Source organism: Chenopodium album, chromosome 27 (genome assembly GCF_948465745.1).
Source record: "Chenopodium album chromosome 27, dcCheAlbu1.1, whole genome shotgun sequence".
Taxonomy (NCBI): Eukaryota; Viridiplantae; Streptophyta; class Magnoliopsida; order Caryophyllales; family Amaranthaceae; genus Chenopodium; species Chenopodium album.
The window spans coordinates 3,690,612-3,705,319 of record NC_137860.1 but is presented as its reverse complement, the minus strand read 5'-3'; the positions used below and the strand labels follow the sequence as shown (position 1 = coordinate 3,705,319).

Below are 14,708 nucleotides of genomic sequence, written 5' to 3'. Positions count from 1 at the left end.
AATCATCTCAGTATATACATTTTATTAATATCACTTTTTATAATTTTACAATGTCAAAAATTAAAGATATTAATCGTTAAAATAGTACATTGACTAGCATGATAAATAAAGAAATATGACATTATTAGCATATATATAGTAGATCGTGAGACCAACAATCCATTGCATCATCAAATAAAATTATATTATACCTTGGGCATTATTAGCATATATATAGTAAAATCTTAGCTTGTTTATTTGTCTAAACCAAAGTGATGGATCTTCAACAATCAATCACCAACCAAACGGACGTCTCATTGACAATCACCGAAAGCGTGTTGTCATCAGACGAGGCTAAGAAAACCAACTTGGTCCTCTCACCTCTATCACTTCATGTTGTGCTGAGCTTGATCACTGCCGGAGCGTCCGGCTTAGCTCTTGATCAACTTCTCTCTTTTCTCAAATCTCTTTCCTCCAATAATCTCAACAAACTATGTTCGGAGGTTGTAGCACACGTCTTCGCCGACGGAAGTGCCGTTAATGGACCGAAGCTGAACTATGCTAATGGAGTTTGGGTGGATCAAACGCTTCCTCTTTTGCCCGATTTTAAACATGTTATTGATCATCTTTACGAAGCTGAATCTAACCCAGTTGACTTTGTCAACAATGTATGTCTTTCTTTCTTTTTCTATTCTAAAGTTTTTAATTAAATTGTCCTAACTTTTGTCTTTTTCTAAAATAGACTAGTCTTATATCCACGCGCATCTATAAATTAAAATCATTTTACGCCTTTATCACAATTATAATGTCTTTTTTACAGCCTTTTAGACAAATTATAAAATTTACATCCTTTCACACAAATTTTAAATACAAATTCTTAAATGGACCTAGTTCACATTAATTTATCGTGAACCACTAGCATTAGAGAAACAAAGGTTGTTTTATTAATAAAAAAAAATGTCACTATAATAAAATGAAGGTCACTATGTTGAAAATAAAAGTCATTTTGGTAATATATAGGCTATAAGAGGTTAATTTTTTTAATGAAATATTTTATAGGGTCAATATAAATAATAAAGGTCACTATGTTCAAATTAGGGTCATAACGTCATACTTCAAGTTCACAATAGTATTAAACATTATACAACTTTTAATAAAGATTACTATGTTAAAAATAAGGTTACTATATTAAAAATAAGGGTCACTATGTTCAATATAATGTCAGTTGCGTGTGTATAAACCTCGGGTCCACAATAATATTATTGTGGACCAGGTCCACGCAAGTATTTCTGAATTTTAAAATTGAATATCATCAATTAATAACTATATATTAAAAGACACGCTAACAATGACACATGTAAGTTTCTGGTGTGTCCTTAGTATTTTTTTCAAAAAAATAATTTAATAAAATATTTATTTAAGAAATTATTTTTGAAATTTGATAACTACTATATAAATAGCAATGATATTTACCTTATCTTTTATATTGACATTCAATTTACTAATATGGAAAATATAATATACTTGTATAATATTTTTTGAAATACAATCTTTCACTATAAGTATATGTATGACAAACATATTATATGCTTTAAGGACATAATTGAGATAGACAAAAGTTAATGACTAAAAACAAGACATTATAATACGAAGTATATGATCTGATAAGTATAGGTATAGATTTTTTTTCGGCAAAACTCATACAAAACGTTTTGTGTGAGACCAGACTCACGTGAGACCGGGCTCAACAATAAAAGGCCAACAAAAAGACGCGGGCTGACTAAGCCCGATGGCGAGGCCCGCGACACCAACTCCACATCAGTACCACTTAGAATTTCAACGAGCAGCGCGAAACATACATATCCCCGCACCAGATGCACCTCGCCTCACCAGATTCTCTCTTCGTCCTCCTTATTTTGTAAGCACTTCTTTTTTTAACTTTAATTTCTCCTTTTTCATTTTTATTAAACTTCAACTTTCTCTCTCATACAACCCAAAAAAAAATAAAGCAACTAATGTTCGATCTTGACACAGACCAGGGTAGGAAGCGAAATTAAGGTGGATTTTACAGTCAGTGTATAGACATAGTGGACATCTGTTCAGCTCACCCCAAGAAACTAATGTTCGATCTTGAAGATGTAAGAAAGATATCAAACAAAATAAATCACCGATTTCTTGGAAAACTAAAAACAACCTACAGTTTCTACTTCTTCTACAGAGGCGGAGTACAGGTGTATGAATGGCGCCACTTGCGAATTAAAGTGGCTCAAGGGCTTATTGTTAAGTTTGGGAGTGCAACATCATAAAGCTATTAAATTGTTCTGTGATAGTGAGTCTGCATTGCATATTACGAGGAACCCTGTGTTTCATGAGCGTACGAAACATATTGAGGTTGATTGCCATTTTGTTCGAGATGCGATTACTGAAGGCTTAATTTCCCCGTCACATGTGTCTACTAAAGATCAATTGGCGAACATATTCACAAAGGCACTCGGAAAAGCACAGTTTGATAACCTTCTTTCCAAGTTGGGCATTTTCGATCCCAATGCTCCAACTTGAGGGGGGGTATTAGGATATATTTAGGAAATATCATATATTTAGGAGAATAATTATCTTGTCATGATATCTTTTCTATTTCCTTATCTTCTCTAGTTTCCATATTCATTTAGGACTAGGAGTCTAGAGATATTTGTATTATATATTTCGGCAGTGTTGATGAATGCAAGCTAAGCTAATTTCTGCCTAATTCTATAATGAGTGTGCACTACTTTCGACCATTCAATAAGTCTACCATGGACCCTGGTGCAGCTACAATAGATGGACCACTCATTTTACGCGGCCCACTAACTACAAACCTCATTTTAGGCGGCCCAAACACATGAATTTTTATTCTTTCAAAACTTTACTCCAACAACTTCTCACTCCTCTACACATTCATTTTGAATATTTTCTCTTTCAATAATTGCTGAACAACTTCTCACTCCTCTTTAAATTCACGAATCGTCATGGAAGAAAAACAAGAAAAAGATGAAGAAAGGTAAATTAAATTCACTACAATACTTAAAATTCGTTTAAATTTCGTATAATGTACATGAATTTATGCAAAATTCTTAAGTTTTTTTTTTTACAAATACAATTAAATTTAAGAGTAGTAATTTGAGTGAAGAGTAGTAATTTGTTTATTTTCATTGAAATTTTAAGAGACTCGACAAACTATTATACATGTAGTGATAGATTAAGATGAATTGTTGAATCTAATCCGATTAATTTCAAGGCGTGCAGTTGTACATCGCCATTGTTCATATATTTTTATTAAATGTTCAAAATTTGTGATGTTCGAATTTTTTACTAATGTTCAAAATTTGCAATTGTTCATATTTTTATACTAAATATTTAAAAGTAAGGTATGGTACATTCCGAATGTTCAAATTTTTTACTCAATGTTCATAATTTGCGATCTTCAGATTTTTTACTAAATATTCAAAATTTGCAATCGTTTAAATTTTTTTTACTAAATGTTCAAAAGTATAGGCGTGGTACATTGCGATTGTTGAAATATTTTTACTAAATGTTAAAAACTTTCGATGCACAGCTCAAATTTTTTTTTTTACTAAATGTTCAAAATTTGCTCATTTAGATTTTTTACTAAATGTTCAAAAGTATAGGCGTGGTACATTGCGATTGTTCAGATAATTTTACTAAATGTTCAAATTTTTAATGTTCAGTTCGGATTTTTTTTACTAAATGTTCAAAATTTACAAACGCTCAATTTTTTTTACTAAATATTCAAAATATGCAATGTTTGAATTTTTTTACTAAATTAATCAATCAAATTAATAAGAACAATAAAAAATATCAATTAAATTAATCATTATGAATTACGAATTGAAATCGATCAGATTAGTTTAAACAAATTCAATAGATATTAAACAATAATTTTCAACAAATTCATCTCAAAATCAAAAATATATTATTATTGATCACAATGAATTCATAGTAATTAACGTCAAAAAATGGCCTGGTTAAAGGACCCTCCTCACAACCCAAACATGATATAAGGACCTTTTGTGCCACAATTTTTTATAAAAGGGCCTTTGTCACAAAAAGGTCTACTTAAAAGGACCTTGCTCACAAATTTTCCTTAAATTTTTTATTAAGTGAACAGATTGTTGACTAGGAAGTAACTTGTCCAGCGAATAGCGCAGCTCCGGTTATGTCATCTCTTATAAGGAACGTGAATGGATAGTTAGCTACGAAGTTTAACACAGGCCTTCTGTATTTCTTTTTCCCGTGTTAAAGAAGTGTGAATTGCATTATAAATAGTCAGAATTACTGTTTGTTTTGGCTTTTGGATACTGTGAGTAAATGACTTTACTTTTGTTTTATGAAAGTGTTCAGAAAAATCACTTTGAATGCTTTTTGTATTTTATCTTAGGACCATATATTTTGCTTCGTACATAAAAAAGTTTGCTCAGATGAAAAGTAGTGGCGATGCTTGAAGCTAAGAGAAGGTCCCTTTAATAATTCAGACTTGCATAGTTGCAAAGCCAATTAAATAAAGAGCTTACGGAGCTGAGTAAATGTATTTTGTAAATGCGGTGTTTGGTTAGCATAACTTTAAAATAAGTTATGATTCGATAAGGGTTTAAAAGTCCAACGAGTACCGGGAAAGTTGTTATACCTTTAGGTATCAAATAAAAGAAAATTGTTCATTTTCGAACAAAACCAAACACATTTTTTAAGTATGTTGTTTAAGTACGGGTAGTAATGGGTTGGTGTGTTTGTGCTTTAAGAATCACTGTGAAATTGATAATATAGCAACTTTGTTATAGCACATACTTGGTACATTATACTACACACAATATCTCATACACAGTATATATAACTATTCATGAATCATGATAGCAATAGATGGATAACTTGCCAAAGTGTGGCACCAAACAAACTTCAAACGAAAGCATAAAAATTAACTATTACACGCTCACAAATCACATCATTGGTACTAGATACATATAGTCTAAAATTATTCAAACTCGAACTTTTTAACTCTCAAGAGGATTCGTAACTTGTCCGGTAAATAACACAGCTCTGGTCATATCATCACTTATAAGGAACATGAATGGATGGTTAGCTATGAATTTTAACCTGGTAATTCTGTCACACTCCAGCCGTTTAGAGGCTGTAGAAGCAGCAGCAGATTTAGTCCCTTTCTCGTTGATCTCAATAAAGGATTTCTGAAAAATGTTTGAAACATAAAGTTTTCGAGCTAAGGCCGATGATGATGAGTCTGTCATCTCAGTAAGTCCACCCGCCTTAAAGGGCAGTTCAACGCCTAAACCCCTTAAAACATTTGAAGCTTCAAATGCAAATGAAAACTTGAATTTAGGAATCTTAAATTCAGCAACTCGAACTTTATTAACTAATAATGGAAGGTGCTCATGTAGAAAACCAGGTTGTGAGCTTAGTTGTTGCATCAAGGTGGGAAGCCCATCTTTCGCATCTGGAAGGGAGATACATAGAAAATTGGCGTTTATTTTTTCCTTGTTTATAAGGAAGACGAAGAACTTTAAAACCAATGAAAGTTTTGATGAACTGATTGTGCTCGTTTGTCATAAAAGGAACCTTAATCGAGTTGCCATTGAAAAGATAAAAATCATCTTCCTCTGTTTCGGATGCATTAAACTTCTTCTTCCATGCTCCCTTGAAGTAAATCGCGTTTGCAAAGATGAGCTTTGTGTTGTTATCAATGGAGTCAGGAGCCAACAAATCGGTTATAAGGCCATTAGTCTTGCTCTTTGCCCATGAATTCACATCTATGACCACTTCGTCGGCCTACATACATATATGTATAGACATCATATGGTTAGGTTGCTGTCAAAAATGATCATTTTGTTATTCAAACTTAATCGTGTAAAAAATAAACTTGTAGCTAAATTGTAAAAAATAAACTTGTAGTAAAAATCAGTACATCTTCCAAGCATATGATTCGATTTCTCAATACCTCTTTCTCATCATATGGGTCCATTTTTGTAAAAAAAAGTTCACAATAACAATTTATATAGATATTTGAATAATATTCTTTATCAAAATTAAGCACAAAAATCAATTTTTTAACAAACAAAAAAAATAAAATAAAACAAAAGTTTGGTATGTAAAGTGGTAGAAGTAACATACTTTGTTGCAAAAATCCACTTGATTAGAAGCCGCTTTGTAAACATGATCAAGTAGTTGTTTGAAAGAGGGGTTAAGAGGAAGTGTTTGATCAACCCAAACTCCATTGGCATAGCTCAACGTAGGCCCACCAACGGCGCTGCCATCAGCTAAGACGAGTGATACAAGCTCTGCACATAGTTTGTTAAGTTCGTCCGAGGAGTTAGCCTTAAGAAACGTGAGCAGTTGGTCACGAGTTGAGCCGGATGATCCGGCTGCGATCACACTAAGTATGACATGAAGTGAGAGTGGTGAGATGACCAAGTTCTTGTTCTTATTTGCCTCGATTGACGAGACACGGCTGGTGAGAGTCAGTGAGACGTCTGCTAGGTTGGTGAATGATTGTTGAAGGTCCATTGCTAAGAACACTTAGTTATGGATAAACAACAAGAAGTAGTAAGCTTACTTTTGATAATTTGGATGAGATGAGATTTGGTCTGATTGAGTAACTTTATAGGAGGATTTTGCTTTAATGAAAGAGTTCAACGTGCAACACACCTTCAATGAGTTCCAAAACATCTACTGTATATGTAATTTTAGTCCTCTATTTTTTAAAAATTATCTTTCCTTTTTGTTTGTTCCATTTGTAATCCTCTAGTAAAGAAAGTTACTACCTCCGTCCTAAAATAAAAGGGATACTTGACTTTTATTTTTATCAACGTTGACCACTTTTATTGCTATACTCTAAAATAATAAGAAACAGAGGTGGTATACTGTTATACACAAAATAATTATAATAAAATAATAATAATAATATTTTTTAAAAAAAAACTAATCAAAGTCTTGAGCACCTAATAAGCATTCCAAACAATTATGCAAATACCAGTAATGTAGTAGCTAGGGATCCAAGCCAACCAATTGAGCAGTACATTAATTCTGCTTCGAATCTAGCTTCGAACCCTAAATTGAATATGATGGCACAATTAATTAGTAATAGATGAAGGAAAAAAAAAAACTTTTAAGACGGAGGATTCAAACATAGCACATCAGAAAGAAACATAAAGTAAAGTAATTAATTTATTTTTTGTATAATGTAAGTCATTGTAAATATCTTTTTAATGGTACTTTTTTTTTTCCTTTCTAAATACCTTATTACAATACAACCCGTACTAAAAATTAAAAATAAAAAAAATCCGTATAGCAAAATTGAAGTTTTTCAGTTACAGTTGCTTTGGTAGAAAGAAGCACTAGTAGAAAAAACTAAATGGGAAGCCCCAAATGGCAAGAGGTTATTGAATTCCGCTTCTAATAACACCTTTAAAAAAATAAAAAAAAAAAACTAAAATAAGCAAATGGCAAGCGGAATTTGAGTGAACCGCTTGCCAAAATGTAAATGGCAAGCGGTTTGGACATTGAACCGCTTGCCATTTGCTTAAAAACCCTAAAGCGCGATTCTCTCTCCTCTTTTCCTCCTCAGGCCTCTTTTTCTTCTATCTCGTCTCTTATTTCTCACGCTCATTTCTCTCTCCTCTCTTCCTCCTCACGCTTTCTCTTCTTCTCTTTCCTCTCCCCTCCATTCTCTTCACCTCTCGATCTCCTTCATTTCTTTCTCATCTCGATCTCCTCTCCCCTCCATTCTCTATCTCGTTTCACCACAACAACCACCGAGAAAAACCACCGAATAGCCCTCCCAACAGCCCGCAACACCCATCAGCCCACCCAACCGCCCGCAACAACAACAACGTCGACGAGCTTCGTTCTCGGTCTCACGAACTTCGGTTTTCATGGTTTTTCATGTCAAATTAGACCATTAAACTCTAGATCTAGAGTTTTCGTGGTCGAATTTGACCATTAAAACCCAAATTTCAAGCCAATTTCAAGGTTTTGGTGGAATTCAAGGTATGTTCCTTTTTTTTATTTTTTATTTTTTTTAAGTAATTTTTGGTAGTTTTTTTTTTTTTTTTTTTTTTTTTTTTTTTTTTTTTTTTTTTGTGGTGAGGTTCAGGTCGTGGTGGCCTGGGGGTGAGGGGTTTTTTTTTTGTTTTTTAATCTGTGTTTGATTGACTTCGATTTTGTTTATATTAGTTGATTTGTTGAAGATTTTTGTTGATTTTGGTTTTGATTGTGTTTTATTTGGGTGAAATTGTTTTCTACGTCGAGAAGAAGTAAATCTGAAGTTGATTTCAAGGTAGGCGGTCAAAGGCTGGTGGCGTCGGTTGTGATGGTTGCGGTGGTGGGCCGGTGGCGGTGGTGGCAGTGCGTCAGTGCCCCCTAAGAACATGCGGTTCAAAACCGCTTGCCATCAGGGGGTTTGAACTGCTTGCCATTTAGGGGGTGTTTGGAAACCAGCTTTTTAGCTGGCTTTTGGCTTCTTCAAGTTAGTCAAACAGCCAAAAAACATGTTTGGTTAGTGGCTTTTTTAACTAGCTGAAAAGCTGGCTTTTAAGCCAAAAGCCAAAAGCTAGTTGGAGCAGCTTTTGGCTTATGGCTTTTGGCTTGTTGACATAATTAACTTTTGATTAATAATAATTAATTAATAATTAATAATTAATAATTAACAATTAATAATTAACAATTAATAATTAACAATTAATAATTAATAATTAATAATTAACAATTAATAATTAATAATTAATAATTAATAATTAATAATTAATAATTAATAATTAATAATTAATAATTAATAATTAATAATTAATAATTAATAATTAATAATTAATAATTAATAATTAATAATTAATAATTAATAATTAATAATTAATAATTAATAATTAATAATTAATAATTAATAATTAATAATTAATAATTAATAATTAATAATTAATAATTAATAATTAATAATTAATAATTAATAATTAATAATTAATAATTAATAATTAATAATTAATAATTAATAATTAATAATTAATAATTAATAATTAATAATTAATAATTAATAATTAATAATTAATAATTAATAATTAATAATTAATAATTAATAATTAATAATTAATAATTAATAATTAATAATTAATAATTAATAATTAATAATTAATAATTAATAATTAATAATTAATAATTAATAATTAATAATTAATAATTAATAATTAATAATTAATAATTAATAATTAATAATTAATAATTAATAATTAATAATTAATAATTAATAATTAATAATTAATAATTAATAATTAATAATTAATAATTAATAATTAATAATTAATAATTGATAATTAATAATTGATAATTAATAAATTCATAAATAACAATTAATAATTAATAATTAATTAATTAATAATAGTAATTAATAATTAATTAATAATAGTAATTAATAATTAATAATTAATAATTAGTAATTAGTAATTAATAATTAATAATTAGTAATTAGTAATTAGTAATAAGTAATTAGTAATTAATAATTACTAATTAATAATTAATAATTAACAATTAGTAATTAATAATTAATAATTAATAATTAATAATTAGTAATTAATAATTAGTAATTAATAATTAATAATTAATAATTAATAATTAATATTTTTTTGAAACATAAATTATTAGTATTTTATAATTAGTTTTTAATAATTACTATTTAATAATTAATATAATTGAATAATTAGTTTTAATAATTAGTATTAAAATGGAGTAATATAAAATTATTAGTAATTTCTAACCAATAATTAATTAATTTAAATTATAATTAATTATTATTAAATTATTGTAACCTTATTGTAAATAATTAATAATTAATTTACAATTATAATTACCAATAATTTATTATTTAAATTAATATTAAAGTACTATATTAGTTCATTAGTGTTAATATAGTTTAACAACAGCTAGCACCCAACAGCCAATTTACCAAACACTACAACTCTAGTCAAACAGCCAACTCAAAAGCCAATCTAAACAGCCAGTCAAACCAGCCAATTAAAACAGCCGACAGCCAACAGCCAACAGCCAATTGCCAAACAGGGCCTTAGTATTTTCTACTAGTGAAGTTTTTCAAAATTGAAGCTGTTGAAATCTTACTTGCTGTCAACCATGTTACAAGAAAGGCTTAATGGATCGGATTAGCGTTGATAGCAATTGAAAATGATCTTTTGGAGAAGGTGGAATATGAAGATATGATTGATGAATTTGCTTCAAAAAATGCTAGAAGAATAGCTCTGTTTAAATAGTTTGATCTTTTAATAATTAAGATTGTATTTTGTTATTAACCATATTATTTACAATTTAAATAAAGTACTTTGTGTTTTTTTGGCTTCGTTTTAAAATGTTGTTATATGATAATTTCGTTAAAAAAAATTGATTAGGGCCCAATTTCTAAGTTTATAACAGGGCCCCAAAATGATTAAATTAAGACGGCCCTGTACACGACCATGTAGCGGATAGTTGTACGATAATGAATTTTCAACCAAGGAGTTACTCTCACGTGCTCGGTCGGACAAACCAACCCGATTCAGTATGAACAAAACCTTTCCGATATGATAGCATTACTAACTCCAACAGAATCATTAACAGCAATTACAAACATACAAACAAATATAGTGGTTTACATATGAGTCAATTAGGTTTTGATAATGGTCATGCACGCACAATATAATACAAATATTGTTATGTAATTGTCTGGACGCGATTGAAATAAATACATAATTAAAGTATTGCTGCCAAATATACTAATAAAAAAAAAGCATGAAATTAAATGTTATTGGTATATGCTTGTAGCATAGACATCACTACAAGAAAAACCATTTATTCCTTAAAAAAAAAAAAAAAAAAAAAAAAAAACCATTTGTTGCAATGACTTGACTCAAGTCGTTGCGAAAAGCTAATTGTCGTTGCGGGTACACGTGTAGCGAAAGGTTTAAAAATATTTGGGATTATTATTGATTCACACTTATATTAAAACTCAAACTCAAACTTTTAACTCTGAAGAGGATTCACAACATGTCCAGAGAATAGCACAGCTCCACTTATGTTTTCTCTAATAAGAAACATGAATGGATGATCAGCCACAAAGTCCAATGTTTCATATATTCTTAAGCACACTAGTCTCACTTTACCAGCAGTAGCAGCAGCAGCTTCAGTACCTTCCTCATTGATTTCAATAAAAGATTTCTGGTTAATACTCGAAACATATAATTTTTGAGCTTGAAGCGAGTCTGTCAATTCGGTGAGGCCACCCTCCATAAAGGGCAGCTCTAGTCCTAAGCCCTTGAGAATATTAGAAGCTTCAAATCCAAACGAAATCTTGAACTTGGGAATCTTAAAATCACCCACATTAACTTTTCTGAATGAAAGGTGTTCATTTAGGAAACCAGGTTGAGAGCTTACTTTATGTACCAAGGCTGGAAGCCCATCTTTTGCATCTGGAAGGAAGAAATACATGGAAAATCGACGCTCATCTTCTCCATGTTTATAAGGTAGGTATAGGACTTTAAAACCGTCGAAAGCTGTGATATATTGCTTCTTTTTAGTAGTCATGAAAGGCACCTTAACTGAGCTACCATTAATAAGGTAAAAGTCATCTTCCTTTGTTAGTAATGCATTAAATTTCTTATACCATGCACCCTTAAAGTAAATTGCGTTTGCCAAGATAAGTCTGGTATGGTTATCAATGGAATCAGGAGACAACAACTCTTTAATAAGGCCACTAGTTTGCTTCTCAGCCCAGGAATTCACATCTGCAACCACTTCAATTGCCTACAATGATTGAATATATAGATGTAACCAGTGTGCACATTAAATTAGGTTTCTAACAAAAAAGTAGTTAGGTCTCGTTCACTTCACCTTATTTTTGTTCAACTGAAATTATTTTTGCTTAACATATATTATTTTTACTGAACTGAAATTAGTTTTACTGAACTGAAATTATTTTTGTTGAACCGAAAATATTTTTATGACTTTCTATTATATTTCTTCTTTATGTTTACTGATTTTTACTGAACTAAAATTATTTTTACTGAACTAAAATTATTTTTGCTGAACTAAAATTATTTTAACTGAACTGAAATAAATTTTATCTAACTGAAATTATTTTTACTGAATATTTTTTTTAAGGTGAAGTGAACAAGGCCTTATATTTCTTATTTGAACTTGATAATTTTTACTGAACTGAAATTATTTTTACTGAACTGAACTTATTTTTTTACTAACTGAAATTATTTTTGCTGAACTAAACTTATTTTACTGAACTGAAATTATTTTTACTTAATATAATTTTTTAAAGGTGAAGTGAATAGAGTCTTTGCCTCGAAATAGCTAGTATAAATATCATACCTTTTTTTTTTTTGTAACATGGTACATCATGATATATAATCATATCAAGATCTAAGTAGTAAAGGAGAGATTAGCTTATTCTCATGTAGTTCCTTTATTCTTTTTTAGTTTATTATTATATCACGCTTACCACCACATAAATTCAATCATTATGATATCTATACAAAGGTCATGCTCGCTTGATCCTATTTTTGTTGAATTATTGAAATTATAATTTCTGATCTTAAATTATTTTTACAGAACTAAAATTATTTTTACTGAACTAAATTATTTTCATAATTATCTATTATAATTCTTGTTTATATTTACTAAATTATATTGAATTAAAATTATTTTTACTGAATTAAAATTATTTTTTACTGATTCTCTATTATAATTTTTCTTTAAAGTTGTTAATTTTAACTCAACCAAAATTATGTTTACTGATTCTATATTATAATTTTTCTTCAAAGTTATTAATTTTAACTCAGACAAAATTATTTTTACTAAACTAAAGTGAAAAACGCCTAAGTAATTGTTAAAAATATTCATAAGGTGTAGTAGATTCCCGCAATCCCGCATGACTATGGCCTTGTTTGGCAATTGGTTGTTGGCTATTGGCTGCTGGCTGTTTAACTTGGCTTGTTTGGCTGACTGTTAGTATTGGCTGTTTGACCATTTGTTATATGTAAATATGTTTGGTAAAACAACTTACCTATTGGCTGTAACTATGCAAAATGACCTTAAAAGACATTATTATGTGTTCTTATTCATTTATTATTAGTATTATTAATTACTAATTACTAATTTTTAATTATTAACTACTAATAAAAATACTAACTATTAATTATTAAGTACTAATAATTACTAATTACATACTTCTGCAACTATTAATTATTAAGTACTATTAACTACTAATTATTTTTAATCATTAATTATTAACTATTAATTATCAATTATTAACTATTAATTATTCATTATTCATTATTAATTATAAACTATTAATTATTAATTATTAATTATTAATTATTAATTATTAACTATCAATTATTAACTATTAATTATTAATTATAAACTATTAACTATTAATTATTAAATATTAAATACTCCCCCCGTCTCTTTATTAATGTCCACTTTCTATCATTTCTTGCTCACATACTCCGTAATAAAGAGAAAGTGGACATTAATAAAGAGACGGATGGAGTATTAATTATTAACTACTAAGAACTAATTACTAATTATTAATCAAGGATAAAAAAAAAAAAAAAAAAAAAGTAATTTGTTTAATGAAAAGCCAAAACCAAAAAGACTAGATTTTTGTTTTTGGCAGAAAAGCTAGCTAGTTGAAAAGATATTTATCAAACATGTATTATGGGTGTTTGACCAATAAAAACAAAAAAAGTCAGCTAAAAGTCACTTACCAAACAAGGCCTATATATTTCCTCCGTTACATATTATTTTACATTTTCCCTCCCTACTTTATCTCAAATTGTTGTAAATAATATGTAACGGATATAATATTTTTATAATTTCAAGTCAATAATTGAACTTAGGAAGTCGGTCAATGAATTGGGGTGAATGAATTTTCGGAAACCACGATAATCTTTATCATATTCCCAGAACACCATGAACACTCTCTCCGGAATAATAAAAAGTCAACGGAAATCGTAGAGATTAGAAAAATAGAGATAAACTCGAAAAATCCATACGGTAAGAAGAAGACAGACGTATCCAATTCAAAGCTTTAGCGATCCAATTGATAAGTACATTAAACATTAAGTAAAAGGAAAGAAAGACGTACTTTGTTGACAAAATCAACTTGATTAGAATCAGCTTTATACAGATGATCAGCAACTTGTTTGAATGTAGGCTTAAGAGGAAGTGTTTGATCCACCCAAACACCATTAGCACAGCTCAGCTTGGGCCCACCAATGGCGCTGCCATCGGCGAAGACGAGTGAAACGAGCTCCGAACAAAGCTTGTTGAGATGATCGGAGGAATCTAACTTGAGAAATGAGAGGAGTTGGTCACGAGTTGAGCCGGACGAACCAGCAGCGATCAAACTCAGTACGACTTGGAGTGAGATAGGTGACATGACCGTGTTTTTGTTCTTGGCCTCATTGGACGACAACACGCTTCCGGTGAGAATCGATGTGACGTCTGTTAGGTCGGAGATTGATTGCTCAAGATCCATTGATCCCTTTGGTATGGAAGAGACTGCCAATGGGTATGGGTTAGTATCACGATCTTTTTTTTTTTTTTTTTTTTTTTAAGTAGTCTCACGATCTTACATCATGGCCCTTCGCTGGTATTTCGCCTGCATTAATTTCACACGACAT

General features: G+C 29.8%; 1 protein-coding gene, 1 long non-coding RNA gene and 1 pseudogene across 3 annotated transcripts; 1 reads left to right on the top strand and 2 right to left on the bottom strand.

The window, feature by feature from the left end:
- Positions 1 to 415: 415 nt before the first annotated feature.
- On the top strand, positions 416 to 2,699 carry LOC145621433 (uncharacterized). Its single transcript, XR_014108417.1, has 3 exons — positions 416 to 647; positions 1,706 to 1,897; positions 2,014 to 2,699. It is a non-coding gene; the product is annotated as an uncharacterized LOC145621433 (long non-coding RNA).
- Positions 2,700 to 4,789: 2,090 nt separating this feature from the next.
- Positions 4,790 to 6,686, bottom strand: LOC145621050 (serpin-ZX-like; annotated as a pseudogene). The gene is made up of 2 exons (XR_014108345.1): positions 6,154 to 6,686; positions 4,790 to 5,811 (listed from the first exon to the last, which is right to left on the bottom strand). The product of XR_014108345.1 is annotated as a serpin-ZX-like (transcript).
- Positions 6,687 to 10,830: 4,144 nt separating this feature from the next.
- On the bottom strand, positions 10,831 to 14,563 carry LOC145621509 (serpin-ZX-like). Its single transcript, XM_081676241.1, has 2 exons — positions 14,171 to 14,563; positions 10,831 to 11,814 (listed from the first exon to the last, which is right to left on the bottom strand). The coding sequence occupies exons 1-2, from the start codon at positions 14,561 to 14,563 to the stop codon at positions 11,035 to 11,037; spliced, it is 1,173 nt and encodes a 390-aa protein (XP_081532367.1). The 3' UTR covers positions 10,831 to 11,034.
- Between the last annotated feature and the right edge of the window lie 145 nt (positions 14,564 to 14,708).